This window comes from Mercenaria mercenaria, chromosome 5 (assembly GCF_021730395.1).
Source record: "Mercenaria mercenaria strain notata chromosome 5, MADL_Memer_1, whole genome shotgun sequence".
NCBI lineage: Eukaryota > Metazoa > Mollusca > Bivalvia > Venerida > Veneridae > Mercenaria > Mercenaria mercenaria.
Genome location: NC_069365.1, coordinates 9,663,082 through 9,685,799, shown reverse-complemented (window position 1 = coordinate 9,685,799; position 22,718 = coordinate 9,663,082). Strand labels below are relative to the sequence as shown.

The 22,718-nt window shown below is 34.8% G+C and overlaps 1 protein-coding gene across 1 annotated transcript; it reads right to left on the bottom strand.

Moving 5' to 3' along the window:
- Positions 1–275: 275 nt before the first annotated feature.
- Positions 276–21,872, bottom strand: LOC123556413 (uncharacterized). The gene is made up of 3 exons (XM_053542621.1): positions 21,711–21,872; positions 20,573–20,690; positions 276–444 (listed from the first exon to the last, which is right to left on the bottom strand). The coding sequence occupies exons 1-3, from the start codon at positions 21,805–21,807 to the stop codon at positions 291–293; spliced, it is 369 nt and encodes a 122-aa protein (XP_053398596.1). The 5' UTR covers positions 21,808–21,872; the 3' UTR covers positions 276–290.
- Positions 21,873–22,718: the final 846 nt, after the last annotated feature.

The window sequence follows — 22,718 nt, the reverse complement described above, 5'->3', positions numbered from 1 at the left end:
AATGGATATATGGTGGCAGAACTAGGCCACCATATATATGTTTCTTTTTTTCATAGTTTTGCTATTAGCTCTACCCCCTTTATATTGGTTTAAACAGCTAAAAAAGCTAAGTGTTTCTTTTTATTTCAATATAATTTCTAATATTTAAACTACATGTAGATCGAGCTCCCGAGACCTCAAACAAATAGTTTAGCCCTTTAATATTAGATGTAATATTTAACAATGTTTTGGTACAAAGTTAATTTCAAATGTTGTATTCCATAATACATAAGGTTTCTTTTCAAACTGAATCATTCGTTTTTCAGACTTCGTTTCCTTTCCCATGTTGTACAGAGCTGAGTTTTGTCTGTACTGTCAACAAATTGCCGGCCGCACGTGCTGTCATCATCCACTTGTACACATCCGGGTATAATGAATACTGTGAAATCATCTTTCTTACCATATCTACAAACGGAAAGTATTTCAAACCTCTAAACCAACCAATGGTTGGAGATGCTATTGATATGATGTAATTTGATTCATTTTACTATTTTCATATGAAAATGGTTATAATATTAAATAATTAAAGATACTAAAAAACGACCTTTTATGTGGAACAGGATTATACAAGCGTTTACAACGGCTAAATATTCGATGCCAAATACTTGAAAAATACCTAATAAGAAGATTGCCAAAATTGTCAAAAGGTAACAAATTATAAATTTTGAAAGGTATTGCCAAATTCTGAATTTGTCCTCGGTGTTTTCTTCTAATACCGCTCTAAAACTGAAAAATAAGACGTCTCTAACCAAAGAATCTGTAACTTACCCGCAGCAACTTAAACCATTATCCGTGCATGTACACTCTTCACAGTAGGGAGTGGGGGTTTTAAATGAAGCTCCCAATTTGAATTTCCAGCCCTTGTATTCATAAGTTGAATTCTGGCCATTGTCTGAAATTAGAAGAGAAAGGTATATTCCGTTCATTGAAGATATGTTTCATATTGCACGACCAATATTTATAGGTTATTACCTTTGTATCGGGAAATATGCACGGGTTCTTCAGCGGAAATACTGCGCGACTTTAGGAGCGCAAAATTCTTCCGCTGAAGAACGAGTCCATATTTCCCGATGCAAAGATAATACCCTTTGTATTACATACACATCTACACGTATAAATATAATGTAAATATCATAAATATGTTCAATAGCTTGAATAGTATTGACAATACTGAACTAAGTAGAAAAAATAGTGCAACAACACACACTGAATTACGTCACGCACTTTATATGAAGTTCGGCTGTCAGTGTATGGAAAAATATTGACGTTTCCGGTACCAGTGTAACTTAACGGGAAATAGAAACGAGTATGTAATAAATTTTGATTTACTAATGGTACTATTGTATTACAAAGTTAGTCTGATACAATGGCAGATTGTTTATGTAACTTTTGTGTAATCCGTGTTACTCAACGTCTACTGCAACAATTAGTAAAAATTATTTGAAAAGGATTATCAATTTATTTTTGTTGAGCATGGAAATAAATGCGTCACATTGTTATGTCATTCACACGTATTGCTGTTAACTTTACCTCATGTATATTAATTGATGTTGATATTGGTATTGATAAAACTGCTGTTTCGTTCCTTAACATGAACTACAGTTTGAGTTTATAACGTGAGCCACTGTTTAATTATTCAACTATGTAATGCACTATGTAATGTGTAGGGTGTCTTACTGTTTATATAAAGTATGTTCTGTTTGATTGTTAAAAGTGAATTCCTGTTGGGTTATCAAACCGATTACCTTTCAGTGTAATGAACGATTCTATAACGTTTAAGCCAGCATACCTTTCTTAGTAATATTAGTTTGCCTTGGTTGTGTTATGATTTAATCATATTCAAATGCAAAAACAAATACGTTACTTATACATTAAAAGAGTACTTTAAACTGTGAAACGTGCTTAAAATGCTTGTCAATGACGTCATTACCTCATAATTTCTTTGAAACTTGCATGACAATAACTGATTTATACGTAGTTTAGCCCGTTAGTCCAAAGCTAATTACATCGCGCACGTGATTGGGCCTAAATCAAATTTGTCTCGATCCGTGTTGAAAAAAAGATGAACGTATTATGTTATTTATACATTGACAAATAATATCGACCTAATAGAATTGAACGGACGCAATATTTTGTGAAAATGAGCTTGTAGAATCTGTTTAAATATTGTCAGCTTGATAAGTTACGTAAACTTTTGACTAGCTCCTAAACTATGATATATCTTTTTTTAAATGATTTCTTTTTTATGATTCAGCGTATTGATATCCTATGTCCAATATCATATTTGATAATTTTAACATCGTTCCTCGTAGAAACTCTCTGGAATAGACTTTTGACACTACGAAATTGAATTAAACAAATAAAGCAAAAAAAAAAAACTTTAGACATAATATTTATTATCAGTCTAGTGACTAGTCTATGTAAACATGATTGGAGTTGCTATTCAAGAGAGAAAAAGATTTCCATCAAGATTACATGTAAATCAAAGCGGCAGTAAAATTCTATTTCTATTTCACTCTTATATTTCGACAATGTAAGTTTTCTTGTAACTATAAATATTTCATTAAAACATCAAATATCAATGATAACCGCAGTCACTTTTAAACGCGTTTCATCATTCTAACACAACCAGCAAATAACCTACATACATGTAGAGCAAAATCTATCTCGGGTTATTCTGCAATATACCACTCGCGTGCAATGACATCATCCGATCCAGGTGCGTAGCGCGGTCGTAGAAAGTAGTTACCATTTATTTCTAACACTATTGATACTAGTATATCGTGTTAGAATCGAAATGATAAGTTCCCAAGTGTGATTTATCATAGAATAACCAGAGTTTTTCGTTCTTAATGCGAAACAATATATCACTCAGGCTTACGGCCTTCGTGATATATTCTTACGCATAAGAACTCAAAACTCGGGTTATTCTACGATAAACCACATTTGGGAATTTATCATTTCTTAATTATATTCCCTTGTAAAATAAATAAGGTACACGCTATGAAGCATGGTTATCTCTGACATTTAATGGCAGTACTATCTTAATGCTCCTAAGTTATGATATAAAAGCATTATTTAGAATATATTTGTCTGATACAAATACATTGCAATAATAGCAACAGTAATATGACAGCGATAAGAATTGTTAGCTTCCATATTTTTGCGAACACGTGACATTAGAGAGTTTGAGATTTCAACCTTCGCCTTCCCCTTCAACGTCTCTTGCGAAGTTAACGTATGAAGTTGAAGTTCGATTAAAATTCCTTGAGATTTCAAACATTAGAATGAACCTTACTTCTTTTAATCCGCCCATTCAATTTATCCGTAATTATGATCGTTTTTTTCGTGCATTTTGATACCAATCGTTCGAAAGGGCAGAAATTTTACAAGAGGTTTTAAAAATGAAAAGAATGAAAATTAAATGAAAAAGAAAAAAAAAACATTTCAATTAATATAATCATCGCATGGATATTAGAGCGATTACCTAAAACAACAACAAAACACACAATAAAAAATAAACACGATAAAACAATGTGAACAATGTAAAAAAACTCGTTAGTGTTGCTCAAAACATTTAGGTTTTATACAAAATTATGTCAGTATAGTCAGTATACAATGCACGATTGTAAATCATACACGAGAGGAAATAAAAATGATTATTAAATATCTAAAATTATTTTCCATTGGGTTTCAATGGACCGCGATCGTGCAATATTTTTCCATAATTATCATGACGTTGAACGCTTTCATATCGGACTAGTCCCAATCCGTGACTCTAGTTACCTCCCCTGACGGTCCGTCCATTGCGAATCTCGTTTCTTTAGATTTTTGTTGCTATTGTGTTTTTGTTTAATTTGTAATTTATGCAACATTTTGTTTACTTTTACACTTTGAATAATCTGACCTATTAGATACTGGCACGTAGTAATTTATCAGACTGAAATAAAATGAAAGTTATAATTACGTCATGAGTTGGACTAATATAGGACGTGGAATGTTTTGTTAACGTTGTAATGGAAAGAATCGCGTGACGTCCATGGCTACCACGCGCACGTTGCGACAATAAGTTGACGTCATTTTCGCGGAAAATATTAATGCGCGTCAGTTTGATTTGTTTATTGCATTTTCGGAGATTTTTTTCCGTATTTTTTCCTGTCTTTCGTGACAGAACGATAATTTAGATAAAAATTAATCATTTGATAGTGATTATGTAATAAAAAGGTTATCAACTTTGTATGTGGATATATGCACTCGTTCTTTCGCGGACAATATTGCCGCTGCAGAACTCGTGCATATATCCACATACAAAGTTAATAGCCTGTTATGATCATATCAAAGTGATAATGACACTCTGTATGACTCTGTATAATGCCAAACTCTCAGACAGCACAATATGATTTTTATATACTATTTTATAAGTAAAGCATCTGCGGATCCAGGACTTTTTGTTAGATGGACACTAACATTAAAGAGGGGGTCACCCATTCGGTGGGGGAGGGGAGGGGGGGGGGAGAGAGAGAGGGGGGGGGGGAGGGGGAGGGTAGGGTCACACCGAGTTTCAAGACTGACTTTCTTTGTAAAATGTAAGAATCAAAGGGGGAATTAACCCACAATGTCTCTCTGCCAGGCTCTGGTTCCGTGCATTTAAAAAATGGAGTTATCCCATACGGCTAACAGGAAAAGTCTCTCATCATGATATCATAAATCTGAAATTGTCTGATACTTCAAAAGAGTTTTCCGTCTTACTAGTACCATTTTATGTTTATAATTAAAACGCAATTGTCGTATTAAGTGTCCGACAGAAACAGATTGATTTTATTTGGATGTGAAAATAAAATGTTCCACCAAATGATAATCGCGCGTAATTATTTATTTTTCAAGTAAAATGACTGTCATGCCATGTGCCTCCATTCAGATTTCAGTCTTTGATGCCGAGTATGTGGACAGAGTAGATGTAAAAAGAATGAAGTTTTGACTTTCGTGATATCACATCTTCGGACGTTCAAAACTTCACTTCATACGACAAAAAGGCCCATCTGGTATAATCGATACCGCCTGGGGACACAAATATGCCGTAGAAGTTAAAGTTTGAACAAATTCTCAAAGTTTCTCAAAATCAGTTGATAACTTTATACTTCCAGGTTCAATTCAATGTATTTAGTTAAAATCATTAGCCATACAAAACTTCATTATTCTTATACCTATTGATAGTGTTTCGCATCAAATTTAGTGTAATTATATATGGATAATCAAATAACTTAATAAGCAGAAATCCTGAAACTTAGCTTTTTATTTCGCATAGTAATAAAGCGAAGTCTTAGGCTTACGTGATATTACATGGAAAACTTTAGTAGCAACGTGTGATTTAAATAAAATACACGCATGTCGGTGACGTTTTACCCAAAATATATATGAGAGACGTTGAAGGGGAAGGCGAAGTTTGAAATCTCAAACTCTCTAATATTCTAAATTAGACGTAAATGACTTCGCAGGTATTATTTTCTGCCACACTGTCCAAGTCCTCAGTTAGCCAGGAGATAGAAATCAAAGGAATCAAAGTCTCGGCCGGCTTGCCTAGCCAGAAGATGGTAATCACGATCTCTGTCAACTTGCTTAGCAAGGAGATACAAATAGACGGACAAAGTACAAGGGGCCTCATACTTGCTTAGCTAGGAGATACAAACAGACGGACAAAGTACAAGGGGCCTCATACTTGCTTAGCTAGGAGAGAGAAGTCGCAAACTCTGCAGAACAGTTAGTGTTTCGACATCTGCCAAACCGTCAAGGTATTAATCGCATGGCCCGAAGTGGAAGTAAAGTCCTCTCTACTGATAGCTTCTGAATTAACTGGGATGCAAACAGAAGTGTCCATTTGAATTATAAAATATGTAATTAGTAATAATAAGAACTTATCGTCAGGTATCGGATATGTAACCCAACACAATGACTCTACATCACATTATAACAGCAATACTTGAATGAAGATGACAAACACTGCTTTGCTAGACATTGTTCAGTCTGACAGCGTGTACCAAGTTTGGCTCACTGTTTCTGTAAAATCTTATTTATGTACCATGCCAAAGTACCCGATTAAATTATTGCTTTCCGGTATGTAAATTGTATTCCTTTTTTTCACTTGTCTATAACATTTTTCACAAATATTAATTGGGCTTAAATAATATGTAAAATGCGATAAAATGTGATGATAGTATCTACTCTATGACACTTGGCATTATTCGGAACTAATATATATGCCTAACTCACATCCGGTTCCGGGTTTTCATGTATATCTCCTGACAACAGAAGTAATAACCTTGCAATTCAAAGAAAATCATAGTTTTGTACTAACCATTCCCGCACACCAGCGGCTTAGTCACGGGATTTTGACGAAACTTCTTTAACGGATGATAATGTTCTACCCGAAAACTCACAACTTTATTTTTGACCCCTACTTTTCTCTATATTTTATATCAGTTTTAGCATAACTATTTAAAATGAGGTAAGGATTTGTTCTCTGAAATGGGTCTAGCTACGTTTGATAGCTCTTTGAAAAATGTCAGTTTTATTTAGAATATTGTAGTGCCCCCGCCCCGGTCACTGTACTTTACTTGGGTTAGGGTAAAAAGAATGTTAAATGTAAACAGACCAAGGGCAAGGGGACTACAGTCAGTGGACTGAGTCCACCAATTACAATACTGTAAGGTTATTCATTGTTCAGGGATAAGCAATATGTAGACTAAACTAGGGTCTGGTCGCGACCCTATAGGCTGGTAGCGCCCAAGACAAGGCTGGTAGCGCCCAAGTTAAAAGGCTGGCAACGCCCGAGTTCAAAGGCTGGTAGCGCCCGAGTTCAAATTTATTTCAAAGTTTAAAATAAACTACTGACAACGTTCCTTTCGGCTTCAAACAACTTTTATTTATGGGAAGCCTTAACAATAACTATTAATTATAACTGAATAAAATAATCAGTAATGAAATATAAACCATGAAAATATTAGGCAAAGTCGTGTAGCAGGCGGACCGAGAACCAACTGTAAAATTACAGAGTTTTCTAAGAGAAAAACAAGCCAAATACTGCTAATAATATAACTGTATAATTTAATGATAATAAGTGCCGTGCAGTTTCAAAGTTTGAATAATTCGTATAGGTTTTAGAAGCGTAAATAAAAAAATGTCTAAGAACAAACTGACAAACAGCCTTTCAGTACGAGAGACGGAGGCAAAGTGATGATTCTAGCGTTCTAATAATTAACCTTTGTGGTATGCATGGTATGCAAATGAGGATGAATACCAGAATCTAAATTAGTCTGAATAAGGTCAAAGTCGGAAATACCCGGACAGGTCCGTAACCGAGTTGATGCTACGAACTTACTTCGGCCGACCATGACGTCATTCGGGATACGAACATTTCCTTATATGCAAATAAGGCGGAGCTTAACCTCTAAACTAGTGTAAACAAACAAAGTCGGACAAAAATAAATAATAGAAAATATAGAACGCTACGAATCAACACTACATGCCAAGTATTAAATATCAAATACTTGACAATAAAAGTTAACTATTTCTGCAGAATATGAAGCGATTTCGGTCCGCCTAAACAGAGATTTAGTCACCCGGTGCATACGTACAGAAATCCAAGATGGTTGACAACTGTCAAAATTTCAACTGACATAAACTTTTATGAAGTTTTACAAAGTCAACAATGGACATTACATGAAAACATCGATCTAATTTAATACAGCAGGTGATTGTTGGTTGAACTGTTGAATAACTCAGGCTGACATTGCGTACTTTTATAGAAAATCCCTGTGAAAAAGCTAGAATTACAGTTTCACTAACTGACACAAGCATGACATAAGTAGAGTTCTAACATTTTGAAATATAATTTAGTAAACAACAATTTAACAATGCGACTGGTTATCAGTCAATGTCTGGAAATGTTACAGAACAATGAACTGTGATTAAAAAGTAGCTGACAGATAGCCTGACAATTTTAACATCAAAAATAAAAACTACCCATAGGCCGTAAAAACAATGCAAAACAATTGCATCAAAAAAGGTCGTGAGGCCTCATGCCTCACATTACCCTCCCTACTGACAAAATTTCGACCTCGAAATTGAAAAAAAAATACAGCCTGTTACACAAAATACAACAATAATAATTACTTTACAACAACAATGATGAGATTCATAATAATTAACAACATGCATTAAATACAATTAACATGTGTATGCACCCGGTGGTCAACAGACATAGCGATATAATCATGTTCAGTTAAGAATATGGTTCGAATATTTGTACTGCCATTACAAAGTACTGTTTCAATAACTTTAATATATTTGCACTATAATTACTTTTAGACAGAAGGTAGAACACACATGCACAGATTACATTTACATATTTCCCAATAATTAATTCTCAAATATGTAATCAATTCAATAAAATTTCATAGATGCTACATTTATGTTATGCATTTAAAAAATTTCACATGTACCATGAACAACATTTATAAATACTGAAATAATTTATACAGACACCTGAGTTTGGACCTATAACCAACACTGCATCTGGATTTTAGGCAGTACTATACTTAATAATAAACAATATTTCGGACAAGTACATAAGAGTTTGCCTGAGCAACAATTAAGCAATTATATCCTTTAAGTAATACAATGTATAACAAGAATAACAGAGTTCTTAACAATAAATAACAATTGTAACAGTTGTTTATTCCAGGGCTCAGTAATATTCAATAGTTAAACTTGAAATATACCAATACTTTAAACAGAATGTTGAAAATCTATCAAATGATTACTTATAACCACTGACTGGCAACAGTGCTAAAAGGCGTGACAAAGTTGAAAATCTACTTTCACTTATAAAAGTTAAAATACCAAAGATATACTTATGACTTATTATATCAGAGGTAAACATTACAAAACACTCTACCTTTAATCAACTGTTACTGTACGGATACCAAAATATTACAAAAAAAAAAAATTGTGGTAATAATAGCATTTCACGAAAATGACAAGTTTACTATTTAAAGCTTAAAACCCTACTAAAATGTCACAAAAAGTAGCCCAGACCAAAATATTACACTTAAAATTTTTCTAACAGACAGTATTATTAAATAATTACAAAATGTGAAATTTCCTCACAAAAGGGGGCCTATGATGGGATCTTCCTGCGGGGTTGTCGACTAATCTACCTCTGGTGTATCTTCAAGCGGTCCATACAGTATTCCTCAGGGGGTCAGAGTTCTTATTGGAACCTTAGAAAAAGCATCTCGGTAACAATTATCAACAGATCACCTTCCAGAGCTCTTGGTTGGTCATCTGTAACTTCACTCTTATTCTTTCCTGTATAACCATTCCGTTCTCTCTCATGCAAACTCTGAATACATTTAAGGTAAGGTTGACTGACAATCCCATGCATTGATTTGATTCTTATTCTGTCTCTGTCACTATCATCTTTGACTTGGAATTAAAATGTTTAAGATTGTTGGATTTGCCTCCCTTAGTCCATTTATAAAATTTATAGGGTTTAAGGTCGATGGAATGATCTCCCTTGGTCTATCACTAGGTCCTTAGTTCTGTGGTCTAGGTTTAGGTGCTATGTATGCTGACAATTCCTTTCCAACATCTCTCTTCCTAGGTAAAAAAGCATTGAAGTCTGCATCAACACGAGTATCACGGGGACCAAGGAGCCGTTCTGTACTGGCCCCTACAGCAACTCGACTCCTCACACCCTGATATCCCGTCAAAGGTTCATCCAGCAGGCCAGACTCTGACTACCCGTCAGAGTAAAAAAAAAAAAATCCCTTTTTCCAATCCCCTACCAGTATATCCCCCAGGTACCTGACACCGGTCTATAATACCATCGGCCAAGGTCCTATCCGCGTATAAAGGAACTGATCCACAATAATAATCATAAGTACAAAAATCCCTGTTTTCCCCCCATCCCCCCAATACCATATCAGTTCCACCTTGCAAGGCTTTGTTCCTGACCCCCGGGGCCCTGGCTTCTCCACTGGATATGATGCAGTACTTGCCAGGATGGATAAAACCCTGGTCTTCTGAAACTCGGTCCTCCCCTGAGCGCCTGCGCCAGGTCACCTCACCGGAAGGCGTGCCAAATACCACCGGCTGACTGCCAGCTGGTACCAAGTTGTTTTCATACAAATCACCACCGTCCATTGACTGTAACTTCGACCTTGACGTTGCCTCCGTCTCACGGGCGATTGACAGTGTACTGGTGGTGGTAGAAATCTGGGTAGATAAGGTGTATCTGCTTAGGTTTTAAACGTAGGTACTTGGTTGGTAATCATGGTCTATGTCATGCTGTCCTTCAGTGGATGGTATATCACCTGGGTCAATGGTAACTTCCCTAATGGTCTCCATCATGCACTGTAACTAAATTTGTTTTATTTAAACAACACACACACAAAAGAAATATGTATATTTTCTTTAACTTTTACTAGTACAGTAAATATAAAATATTTACAGAATTTAAATATTCAAGGTTTTGGCACTTAATTATATCAATAATTAATAGGTACAAAATGTTTTGTATGAATTAATCAAGTTTAACACTGTTCTTTAAAGCTAACTTGGTAACAGTCAGCAATTTAACTGGCTCTAAGGAACTGTTTTTCCACAGCCTGGAAACAGCTGTTTCACATCTAGGTCAGGAATGGTACAGTTACTAGTATTCAATGAAATATATTTGTTACCTAAGCCTGGAAACGGCTTTACACTATACACTGACCTGGTATCGGTCACAATACAAGCCTGGAGATGGCTACAATATTCAATAGAATGGTTGTCTAGATATTTAATAAGCGGCAGGGCACGGCTCTATGAAATGTACCAAGAACAAAGTACACCAAGCTCAACGCGCCAACAAAACAACTTTTAGATACACAAAAAAAATTCTTACCAAAGTCTGGTAACGACTTTACCAAAGGCAAGGTCTGGTAATGACCCTTACAAAGTCTGGAGGCGACTTTCACAACAAAACAAGTCACTGGTCAGTGGTGGTTATACTAGATTTGTACTAAAAGTTTTTTTAACAAAGTCTAAACTACTCCTGATCTACTGACTTTCTTACTCACCCAGGCTTGGAAACAGCCTTAAGTTGCTATCTTTTACATTAAACCTGGACTGAAATCTAATTTTTTTTTATATTAGATTAAACATGTATAATATTTTATTTAAAAAGAAATAAGGCTGCAGTCTCCACAAATAAATCAGCACTGCTAAAGAACAGCTCTGACTTCGGTTAAATCAAGTCCTCGACTCCTCGGTATACTGGGGTGGTTTAACAATTTGATACACCATCAATGTAGTAAATATCTAGGTCAAGTTCACAAATGTTTACAAATGTCACACTCGCTTATCGATCGATACTGGCAGTAAATAAGGTCACTGGTTATGATGACGTGTGGTTCTTTATCCTGCTAAGCTGCATCTTTCTGACTGAGAAAATATTATGTGCTCGCTGTCAACAACTTCTAAATAATCATTTGTTCATGGTAGCGTTTTCAACAAATTTATGGAGTGTAGAGTTCGTATCACTGGATCCGAAACGAAGAACGGATCCCACCGCTGCCACCAAATTCTGTAGTGCCCCCGCCCCGGTCACTGTACTTTACTTGGGTTAGGGTAAAAAGAATGTTAAATGTAAACAGACCAAGGGCAAGGGGACTACAGTCAGTGGACTGAGTCCACCAATTACAATACTGTAAGGTTATTCATTGTTCAGGGATAAGCAATATGTAGACTAAACTAGGGTCTGGTCGCGACCCTATAGGCTGGTAGCGCCCAAGACAAGGCTGGTAGCGCCCAAGTTAAAAGGCTGGCAACGCCCGAGTTCAAAGGCTGGTAGCGCCCGAGTTCAAATTTATTTCAAAGTTTAAAATAAACTACTGACAACGTTCCTTTCGGCTTCAAACAACTTTTATTTATGGGAAGCCTTAACAATAACTATTAATTATAACTGAATAAAATAATCAGTAATGAAATATAAACCATGAAAATATTAGGCAAAAGTCGTGTAGCAGGCGGACCGAGAACCAACTGTAAAATTACAGAGTTTTCTAAGAGAAAAACAGCCAAATACTGCTAATAAATATAACTGTATAATTTAATGATAATAAGTGCCGTGCAGTTTCAAAGTTTGAATAATTCGTATAGGTTTTAGAAGCGTAAATAAAAAAATGTCTAAGAACAAACTGACAAACAGCCTTTCAGTACGAGAGACGGAGGCAAAGTGATGATTCTAGCGTTCTAATAATTAACCTTTGTGGTATGCATGGTATGCAAATGAGGATGAATACCAGAATCTAAATTAGTCTGAATAAGGTCAAAGTCGGAAATACCGGACAGGTCCGTAACCGAGTTGATGCTACGAACTTACTTCGGCCGACCATGACGTCATTCGGATACGAACATTTCCTTATATGCAAATAAGGCGGAGCTTAACCTCTAAACTAGTGTAAACAAACAAAGTCGGACAAAAATAAATAATAGAAAATATAGAACGCTACGAATCAACACTACATGCCAAGTATTGAATATCAAATACTTGACAATAAAAGTTAACTATTTCTGCAGAATAATGAAGCGATTTCGGTCCGCCTAAACAGAGATTTAGTCACCCGGTGCATACGTACAGAAATCCAAGATGGTTGACAACTGTCAAAATTTCAACTGACATAAACTTTTATGAAGTTTTACAAAGTCAACAATGGACATTACATGAAAACATCGATCTAATTTAATACAGCAGGTGATTGTTGATTGAACTGTTGAATAACTCAGGCTGACATTGCGTACTTTTATAGAAAATCCCTGTGAAAAAGCTAGAATTACAGTTTCACTAACTGACACAAGCATGACATAAGTAGAGTTCTAACATTTTGAAATATAATTTAGTAAACAACAATTTAACAATGCGACTGGTTATCAGTCAATGTCTGGAAATGTTACAGAACAATGAACTGTGATTAAAAAGTAGCTGACAGATAGCCTGACAATTTTAACATCAAAAATAAAAACTACCCATAGGCCGTAAAAACAATGCAAAACAATTGCATCAAAAAAGGTCGTGAGGCCTCATGCCTCACAATATATAGGGAATAATATTTACTTGTGTGTGACCATAACACTTGACCACCGGCATGATATACCAGATTATCTTAGGGTAATGCAATAGTCATAAATGTCGTTCATCTCTCTGAGAGCATTTTGGATTATTGCACAAGTGATTTTAACATCTTCCCTGTAAGGATATCTTTAAAAAAGACTGAATTTTGTTACTTTAAAATGGAAAAAAGATACAATTGGAGAAATATCTAAATTATCAGTCTAGTGGCAGTGAAAACATTTCAAAAGAATATGAGAATGGGAAAACCTGAAATGGTGAGTTCCATATAAGAACGAGACATATTTACACAATCAAATTGTGTAACCAAAGAAAATATCCATTATAAACTATTTCATTTCTTAAGGCACAAAACTACATAGTAAACGGTACGTTGTTGCAAATGCATCAAAACGAGCTCGGTCATTTAACTGCTTTTTAAAAATAGTGACTTTTTAAAGGCGTCGAACTGTCCAAAAGTGTGGCCCCTTTATGCAGTTCTTTTCCGGATTTCAATACTTTATGAGTAAAATGACAATGGTATTGTAGAATAATATAAATGTTTTACATGCTTTTAAATTTTCATACAAATTAACTTTTTCTTTCTATGATTTGATGATATCCAAAACATGGACCTAACTCATAAACATACCATAGGTGGCAGTACTTTGGTAGTTTAGTAGATGCAATGATTTTATTACGTCAGAAGTAATGTTATACATGTATTTAAATTATGTTTCAATACTGGAACCGATAGAAATTTAAAGCATGGTGTTCATTTTCGTTCACTGAAATCAATTTATGCATGTTTTAAAAGCAAGCACGTACAATTGAGTGTTTCTATAAAGCACAATTTTAAATCAAGGACACGACGTATACTATTTTATATCTTAAAAGAAAATCTTTACGAAAAAAAAAGTGAAAAAATATAGCAAGAGGTGACTTACACAGTTAATTCATTTAAATATCACACAATCAGTCGATTAGCATGCAGATCGAGACATAACACATATATAGAAATGTTTTGTGATGATTTTCTTTGTATATTTGTATGGCATCATACTAGCAATTCTAAATCAGTACAGAATAACCCGCCTTGGCTATAATAAATTTGTTCGAACTTGTTGCATTATCCATTACTGCTCAAGAAGAGACTCCATCAAATCGATTCTGCAATTTTCACTGTCAGCCTTGTTCTCGGTGCTTCCGAGGGATCTGCTTTTCAGATTTTATTTTTGTACTGTTTTGGAAAAGTGGACTTGAGCAGGACTTGAACTATTCATCTCTTTTTCCACGGCACCAGGTACAGACACAGGGTAAATAGACGGAAGGAGATAAATAGCTTAGTCACAGAATGCACGCATGCAATGTTTCCAAAGTAAAGCACAACAAACCCAGCCTCAGAGACAGTCATTGGCAAAGTAGGACCACAACATAATAAATCTGTAACGGAGAAAAATATTATGGACGCGTTGCTTCAAAAATCCAACTAGTACATTTTAATTTTATGCAAAATATAGAAAATGGGGATGGTCAAGTAGGGGATAGAAAGGGTGGGGTTTGAAGGGGAAAGTAGAACAAAGACGAATACTCAAAAGGGAATGTTACGTTCCGTTTATGAACAATATTTATACACGCGTGTTGTACTTCGAATGAAACAATTTCACACTTTGCATATTACCACCCGTCTTGTATGAATAGTGTTAAAAAGCCTTTTTACTGTAAAATAATCTTTTAAAACAAAATAATCAAAGATGTACATATTTAGATAATATTTACATACACACATGACTGCTGAAAAAAGGTTCAGCAGACATATATACAGCCACACTAGGTTACACTTAGGAGTAGAAGTTAAAATACTGCTTGTATTTCACAAGTAAATACCAACAAGCACTAAAACATCCGTATTGTACCTCCTGCATTGTAACTTGGCGGACTACTTTCATGACAGTTCTATTAAGATCGACAAACATTGAAGATTCGATCGATAACATGGGGTATATAATGAAAGGTCATTACAACAATAGCTAAATCTGGGATTTTGTATTCGAAAAGCCAACGCTTGCGCGTCTCTTTTGATCCAGCCTGAGCCGAATACAGCATCCTAGATCAGATTACTGTGACAATAACCATATTCTAATAACAGTATCAACAAAGCAGTAAGCGTGTTTTTACATGATTTTATGTTTTGAAATGCTTTGCCAGGGGCGAAAATTTATTCATACCAAAGTAACTCGAATGTAAAATAAATATTTTTTAAATTGAGTTCCTGAATACCGAATTTGTAAGTAATATGCAAAATTATGAGTAACGTCATGTTTGTAGTAATACCTTCAATACATGCATTTGGTGATGTTGTTGATTTGTTGGCCCCGGTTATGGATGTTTAAAACATGTTGACCTTTTAAATTATGATGTAAAATGTACTGGAATCGTTAAGTCATCACATTTGAGAACACTACAAATAGTCTTCGTGTCATGTATTCTTATATATAAAGGATGTAAGAAAAGTTCGTCCAAAGTGGAAAATTAAATTAGTATATCACAAACATACAATGAAGATTATTTCACATGCGAAGACCCTTTATATTAGAATCATTATAAAACGGCTTTCCCCCTTTTTAGCGGGAGGGAGGGTGGTAACGGAGTTGGGACGGGAGAAGAAGAAGAAGTGGATCATTCTGAAGTTCATAGGTTCTGTTGGCATTTTATATTGACGGTAATATATCTGCTTGCTTTCTTATAAGGCGTACAAAATCGTCTGTTTCCGGTAACCCGACCTACCCTAAATTTTTGGCCCGACCCTAAATGTTTTTATGGCCTTGGAGAATATTTGTTTCAACTTTTTAACAAAAAATTGCAAAACTGCACTTTTTATGCTTTAAACATGGCCAGTGATGTTAGAAATCAACTTACTGATGGTCTAAAGGCATAACCCCCTTATTTGTATTCATTGTTTGACACAAAAATAATTTCCAAAAAGTCTCCCTTCATAAAAAAAATCCATCCTACGTACTCTATATTCACACTGGCCATAGCTTTATCAGATCAAGTGGTTCCAACGTTGTTTGAGCGGTGAATTTTACGCCGATCAAATGGAGAAATATGGCCGATACTACAAATTTCCGGTATTTTAAGTATGATTTAAAGGAATTTCTATCCGTTAAATAACGAATCAAATGAAAACGATGGGTGCACCTGGAGCACAAATGTGTCTATGTTTTAGCACATATGTCCATTTAGCTGAGATTTGTACCGTTTATTCAAACACTTTTGTACAGTCCGGCGGGGGAAGGAGATTTTTGACAGTTTTTGACAATATCGCCTCAAATATAGTGTTTATCGGGAACAAGTAACTGTTCAAACACTTTTTATGTAAAGGGCTACCTCTTAAAACAAAGCGAGTGTATTTTCATAGAATTATTCGGCGTTGTTTCTGAAAAATCGGCCGAAAACCTAATGCAACGCCGTTTCGAGTGGGTCGCTATGCAACGCAATCAAGTGGATACCGTTCTGTGTCTTACTTGCGAAGTCTTATCCGTCTTAAAAACAGTCATTAAAGCCTAACAATGAATAAATTTAGAGAGTTTTATATCATTATAATGATCCCGCCATTTCTAATATATGGTACTTTTACATTTTTATGTTAGCTTAACATTTAACATATTTTTGTGGACATTGTCAAAAAACATCAACACAAAAACATTAAGCAAGGATGAACATCGAACAATATCATTAAGTAAATAATAGTAATAGTTCGTAAAAACAAGAACCAGTTCACGGATTTTTTTCTCCCCCACGAATGGTACTGAACAGCATACCGAAATCGGGTTGACTCTTTAAATCAATATAGTTACAGTTGGTGACTTTTTAGTCCCTTAAAACCAATACATTGCGATTTCATTCCTGATTTGTTGTGCATTTAAGCTGTTCATACAAAATAAATAAAATTTGGTCCATGATAAAAGTATTGATCAATTGTTTGTATAGTTTTTCATTCATATTGCCGGTGTAGCGTTCATTTATTTTCAGAGAGAAAAATCACAGGGAACGTTAAAATTGGCCAGGGAAAAGACAATATTTTATTTGTCCTCCATAAAACAGAAACGACGTAATAAACCTCTATGGTCGCCGTTCAAAAATGAAAATACAAATGAAATACAGACACCAATGAAAGAAAATAAACGGACCAGCAATACTAATAGAGATGTGTCATCAAGCAAACGATTAAGAGCGTTTTCCCCATGTCCTCAAAGAGAATAACCCCCACCCCGCCCCACAAAAAAAACGGAAAACACTGCTAACTCCAACTTCAAGCACCAAAATATCAAGAAAAAAACCTGTTCACAATAAGGTATTAAAAGAGAGAGTTTTATGTGATAAAATGTTTGAAGAATTAACAGAGGAAGAGACAGATTTTTAGACATTGCAAGCGACAAGGCTATCCTGAGACAACTTTCTGAAGCAAAAGATACATTATTTTACAATATTTTAACTCGAATCGAATAAGTACCCGTTGGCAAACATCGCCTATCTTCTTTGGTTATAGACAGTTAAATAGTACAACTGTGGCACATCTCTATTAGTATTGCTGGTCCGTTTATTTTCTTTTATTGGTGTCTGTATTTCATTTGTATTTTCATTTTTGAACGGCGACCATAGAGGTTTATTACGTCGTTTCTGTTTTATGGAGGACAAATAAAATATTTTCTTTTCCCTGGCCAATTTTAACGTTCCCTGTGATTTATCTCTCTGAAAATAAATGAACGCTACCACAGGAATATGAATGAAAATATGACAAACAACTGATCAATACTTTTATCATGGACCAAATTTTATTTATTTTGTATGAACAGCTCAAATGCACAACAAATCAGGAATGAAATCGCAATGTATTGGTTTTAAGGGACTAAAAAGTCACCAACTGTAACTATACTGATTTAAAGAGTCAACCCGATTTTTGGTATGCTGTTCAGTAACATTCGTGGAGGAGATAAATATCCGTGAACTGGTTCTTGATTTACGAACTATTACTATTATTTACTTAATGATATTGTTCGATGTTCATCCTTGCTTAATGTTTTTGTGTTGATGTTTTTTGACAATGTCCACAAAAATATGTTAAATGTTAAGCTAACATAAAAATGTAAAAGTACCATATATTAGAAATGGCGGGATCATTATAATGATATAAAACTCTCTAAATGTATTCATTGTTAGGCTTTAATGACTGTTTTTAGGACGGATAAGACTTCGCAAGCAAGACACAGAACGGTATCCACTTGATTGCGTTGCATAGCGACCCACTCGAAACGGCGTTGCATTAGGTTTTCGACCGATTTTTCACAAATAACCCTGAATAATTCTATGAAAATACACACGCTTTGTTTTAAGAGGTAGCCCTTTACTTAAAAAGTGTTTTAACAGTTTCTTGTTCCCGATTAACACTGTATTTGATGCGACATTGTCAAAAAACTGTCAAAAATCTCCTTCCCCCGCCGGACTGTACAAAAGTGTTTGAATAAACGGTACAAATCTCAGCTAAATGGACATATGTGCTAAAACATAGACACATTTGCGCTCCAGGTGAACCCGTCGTTTTCATTTGATTCGTTATTTAACGGATAGAAATTCCTTTAAATCATACTTACAATACCGGAAATTTGTAGTATCGGCCATATTTCTCCATCTGATCGGCGTAAAATTCACCGCTCAAACAACGTTGGAACCACTTGATCTGATAAAGCTATGGCCAGTGTGATATTTTTAGCATGTTACCGGAAACAAAGAATTTTTTTAGGCCTAATGTGATGCCATGAAGAAGGTTATATAACAGTGGTTTATACTTCAAACAAAGTGAATGTTATACTGGAATGTTTATACTTCAAAGAAAGTGCATGTTATATCGGAATGTTTATTTGACTTTATGAAAAAATATCTGCAACATCAAGGTATTTTATCATCGCATTCAACATAATAATAACAAGATTCAGTGATTTACCCGCGCCTTTTTACCATTAAGTCATTAGCAAATGTCAAATGCCTCTCAAATTTGAACTCATTATATAATGATAATGTCAGATATAAATTGGTAAATGAGATGTCCAAATCATTTTTCCACATTTTGCTTATACAAGTGAAGGTTGGTTTCAAGAAATCAAGCAATGCTGACTCACGCAGCATAAAGCATCTTGAAAGCTTGACCAAATTATAACAGAGATCTTGCATGTAAGGTAGTAGTTCAGACACCACTTGTGAGAATGGTTTAAACTTCACAAACATTTTCACTGTACTTTTCTTACATGCAGTACATAGGTCCATATCCATAAATCCATTTTCTTCTGTTTTACAAAGTAACGTTTCCATTGATATGAAATAAATGTACGCTATATTAAAATACTATTCACTTAAAATGTATCAGCAATACTGTAACAATGCAAATTCTTACATGCCGGATAGGATTTTCCCGTGCTTTTCTATTATTATAACAAAATAGCGCCTTAATGAAAACCCCTCAGTTTTCTTTATTTATTTTCTATAAATTGAAGAATAAGACATGCGAGAAAAAGAATCAATCACTGGCATGGGTAAAGATGGAAGTATCCGGCACTCGGGTAACTGTTTTGGCGGTAACTCGGCAGGAGCATACCGCCTAAACAGTTACCCTCGTGCCGGATATTCCCATCTTTACCTGCAAACAGTGACAGATTCTTACTGCTTTATCTTGCATCAAATGTCTGTTAATTATGATTGCAGCTTGACATATTTAGAAATTTGCATATTTAACAAAGTTGAATATATCTTGAGTAGTCTCTAAATTAAAGTCAATATTGCATATAAAAGATGAACATAGCACATCTTTGGTAATTAGCATTTGGTATTTGACATAAATTATATCTTCTGGCAAACGGCATTTGATATGGCATACTGGCCTTCCTTAGATTTACTTATCGATAAAATGTTCTGTGATAAGAACTCAAATACTTTATTACTAATACTCGATGACCTTTTAATTTGTTTTGTTTTCAGATATCTTGAGTAGTTTTGAGTTCATCATCACAACTTTGCAAAAACAAAATTTTAAGTCTGTAAGCCAATCTTAGCTTTAAAGTAATTAAAAGGGCTTCCCACATGGTCATAAACTACTTAACCGGCTAGATATTTATCCTCATATCCAGCTCACAAAAAAACAAAAACAATAATTGTTTTCAACGGAATATTTCTGTAGCAGCGTTTTCCAAAATGAGTCTTCAGAGTCATATAGAAATAAATGATCCATGGAAACCTGTTAATAGCAAATGATTGCACCTTGGTGTTTACTTCTAAAACTACTCTAGAATTCAGGTCAATTATTCTTGAAAGCTGATAAATATGACTTACCCACAGCAACTTAATTCACCGTCCGTACATGTACACTCTTCACAGACTGGAGCCGGAGCTTTAAACGAGGTTCCTGATTCAAATGTCCAGCCATTGTACTCGCAGGAAGTACGGCCATCTGAAATTAGAAGAGCAAGTTGATTTTACTTCCTTCAAACTAGGTTTTATGTTCTGTTACCCATTTATTTGGAATTCATGATTGCACGATTATATTGTATCCTTTTCTAATACAATTGCGTATGTCTAATTAACTTTTGTGTAAATCGTGTTAATTTTACGTCTATTGCTACATTTAAGGGTTGATCAAAGTTTTTGTTGAACATGTCCTCATAATACCTGTCTTTAGTATTGCAGTTATTTTTTTATATTAATTTATATTGATGATTGTTTTCATAACTTGATCCACTCTTTGATTGCATAACTTTTAATTGTTGTTTGATCAAATAACGTGAACAGCTAACGCAAATTACTATTGGATTACATAACGTGAACTACCTACTATTTATTGCATAATCTGAATTGCTGTTTAAACATTTAACTTACTAATGAAAAATAGCCTTGAAATAAAATATCGCTTTTAAATAGATATCCTAAAATTAATTTAAAAACTATTTTTGGAAAATTTAACCTAAGAAGTATGACTGTGTTAGATGAAACACAAATGAGAGCTACTCAAATCACTGCAAATCTCACCTTCACTTAATCAGACATCGGTTAGTATTTTTAACTTCCATATCCTTCGGTAACAAGAGGCAAAATAACATAAGAGGTATACGCTGGTACTTTCTTCTGCTAAAACGTTAAAATATTCAGCCATGTGATAGAAATCACAACCTCTGCTAACCTGTCAAAATCCTCACTTAGCCGGGAGACAGAAATCGAAACCTAGCGCTAGCCATGAGATAGAAATCACAACCTCTGCTTAACCTACAAAGTCTTTTCTTAGCTGGGAGTTAGAAGTCATAAACTCAAAGCCATTAGAGTGCCGGGAGATAGAAGTTGCCACAACTGCCAAACCGTCATAGTGCAACTCGCATAGACAGCAGATGAAAGTCAAGTCCTCTCAATTGTTTACTTCTGAATTAATAGGAACGTAAACAGAAGATAAAACGTGTAATTTGTTATTAAAAGAACTTACCGTCAGGTTGCGGATATGTACCCCAACAGTATGACTCCACATCACAAAACAACAGCAACAGGTGAACACAGACGACAGACAGTGCTTTGGTAAACATTGTTCAATATTATGGCGCGTAGGAACTTTGCTTCGTTATGTTCGTACAATCTTATATATATCATGCCATAACATTTACAATGTTTTTCGGTATGCAAATTGCTCTTAAATTGACATTGCAATTCAATTATTTGTACTTGTCGATAACATTTTCCAAATGTTAATCGGACTTAAATGATATATGAAATGCGATTAAATGCTGCCATTAAAGTAATAATATTCACAGTCATAACACTTGACATTTTAGTTACGAATTTCTATTACTAGTCTGTGTTCAGACCCTGTGTTTTGTTCAAATGAGATAAAACAAACAATTATTATCTATGTGGTAGCCAGACTAGGCGCGACTTTTTGTAAGTGAAAAACCAATGGGAACAGACTGAAAGCAATCTCCGTTTTACTTCAGTAGAGAAAAAAAAAAGAAAAAACAAAAGTAACTCTGCATAATATATTTTGAAAGAGAGATAGCAACGCAGTATTGAGTATAGAATATTTTATAGCTATAGTACTTGTAATTTGACGTCGAAATTTAAAGCACCTAAACCATCCTGTTCTGCAAAAATTATTGAAAAACCATTGTAGTTTTGAATGCCCAAGTGCACTGTGGGACAACGAAGAAAAGCGACAATAAATGCCTGCAAAAGCCCTTGGGATATGTTTGTGACCACGACCTTCAGGCTTCTGCATAGGTTTACACGTAAAATAACGTGTATAACCCCTTCAATAATACCGGACACGCCATTTTAAGTACCTTAGGTCAGAAATGCCCGAAAATTAACAAGCTTGTCATGTAGGATATACAGTTCAAGTAAATATTACGAAAAATGTTGATAAAGCCACAAACCCGGTATTATACTTGTTCAATTCAACAAGCAGTGTTGTCGTTAAAATAATGAAACTAATTTGAATGAT

What these genes read in the sequence shown, in the direction of transcription:
- LOC123556413 (XM_053542621.1), bottom strand. Translation starts at nt 21,807, where the DNA reads ATGTTTACCAAAGCACTGTCTGTCGTCTGTGTTCACCTGTTGCTGTTG. An exon ending in TACATATCCGCAACCTGACG is followed by an intron (nt 20,691 to 21,710) that starts GTAAGTTCTTTT and finishes TTCTAATTTCAG; the next exon opens with ATGGCCGTACTTCCTGCGAG. An exon ending in GGTGAATTAAGTTGCTGTGG is followed by an intron (nt 445 to 20,572) that starts GTAAGTCATATT and finishes TTCCGTTTGTAG; the next exon opens with ATATGGTAAGAAAGATGATT.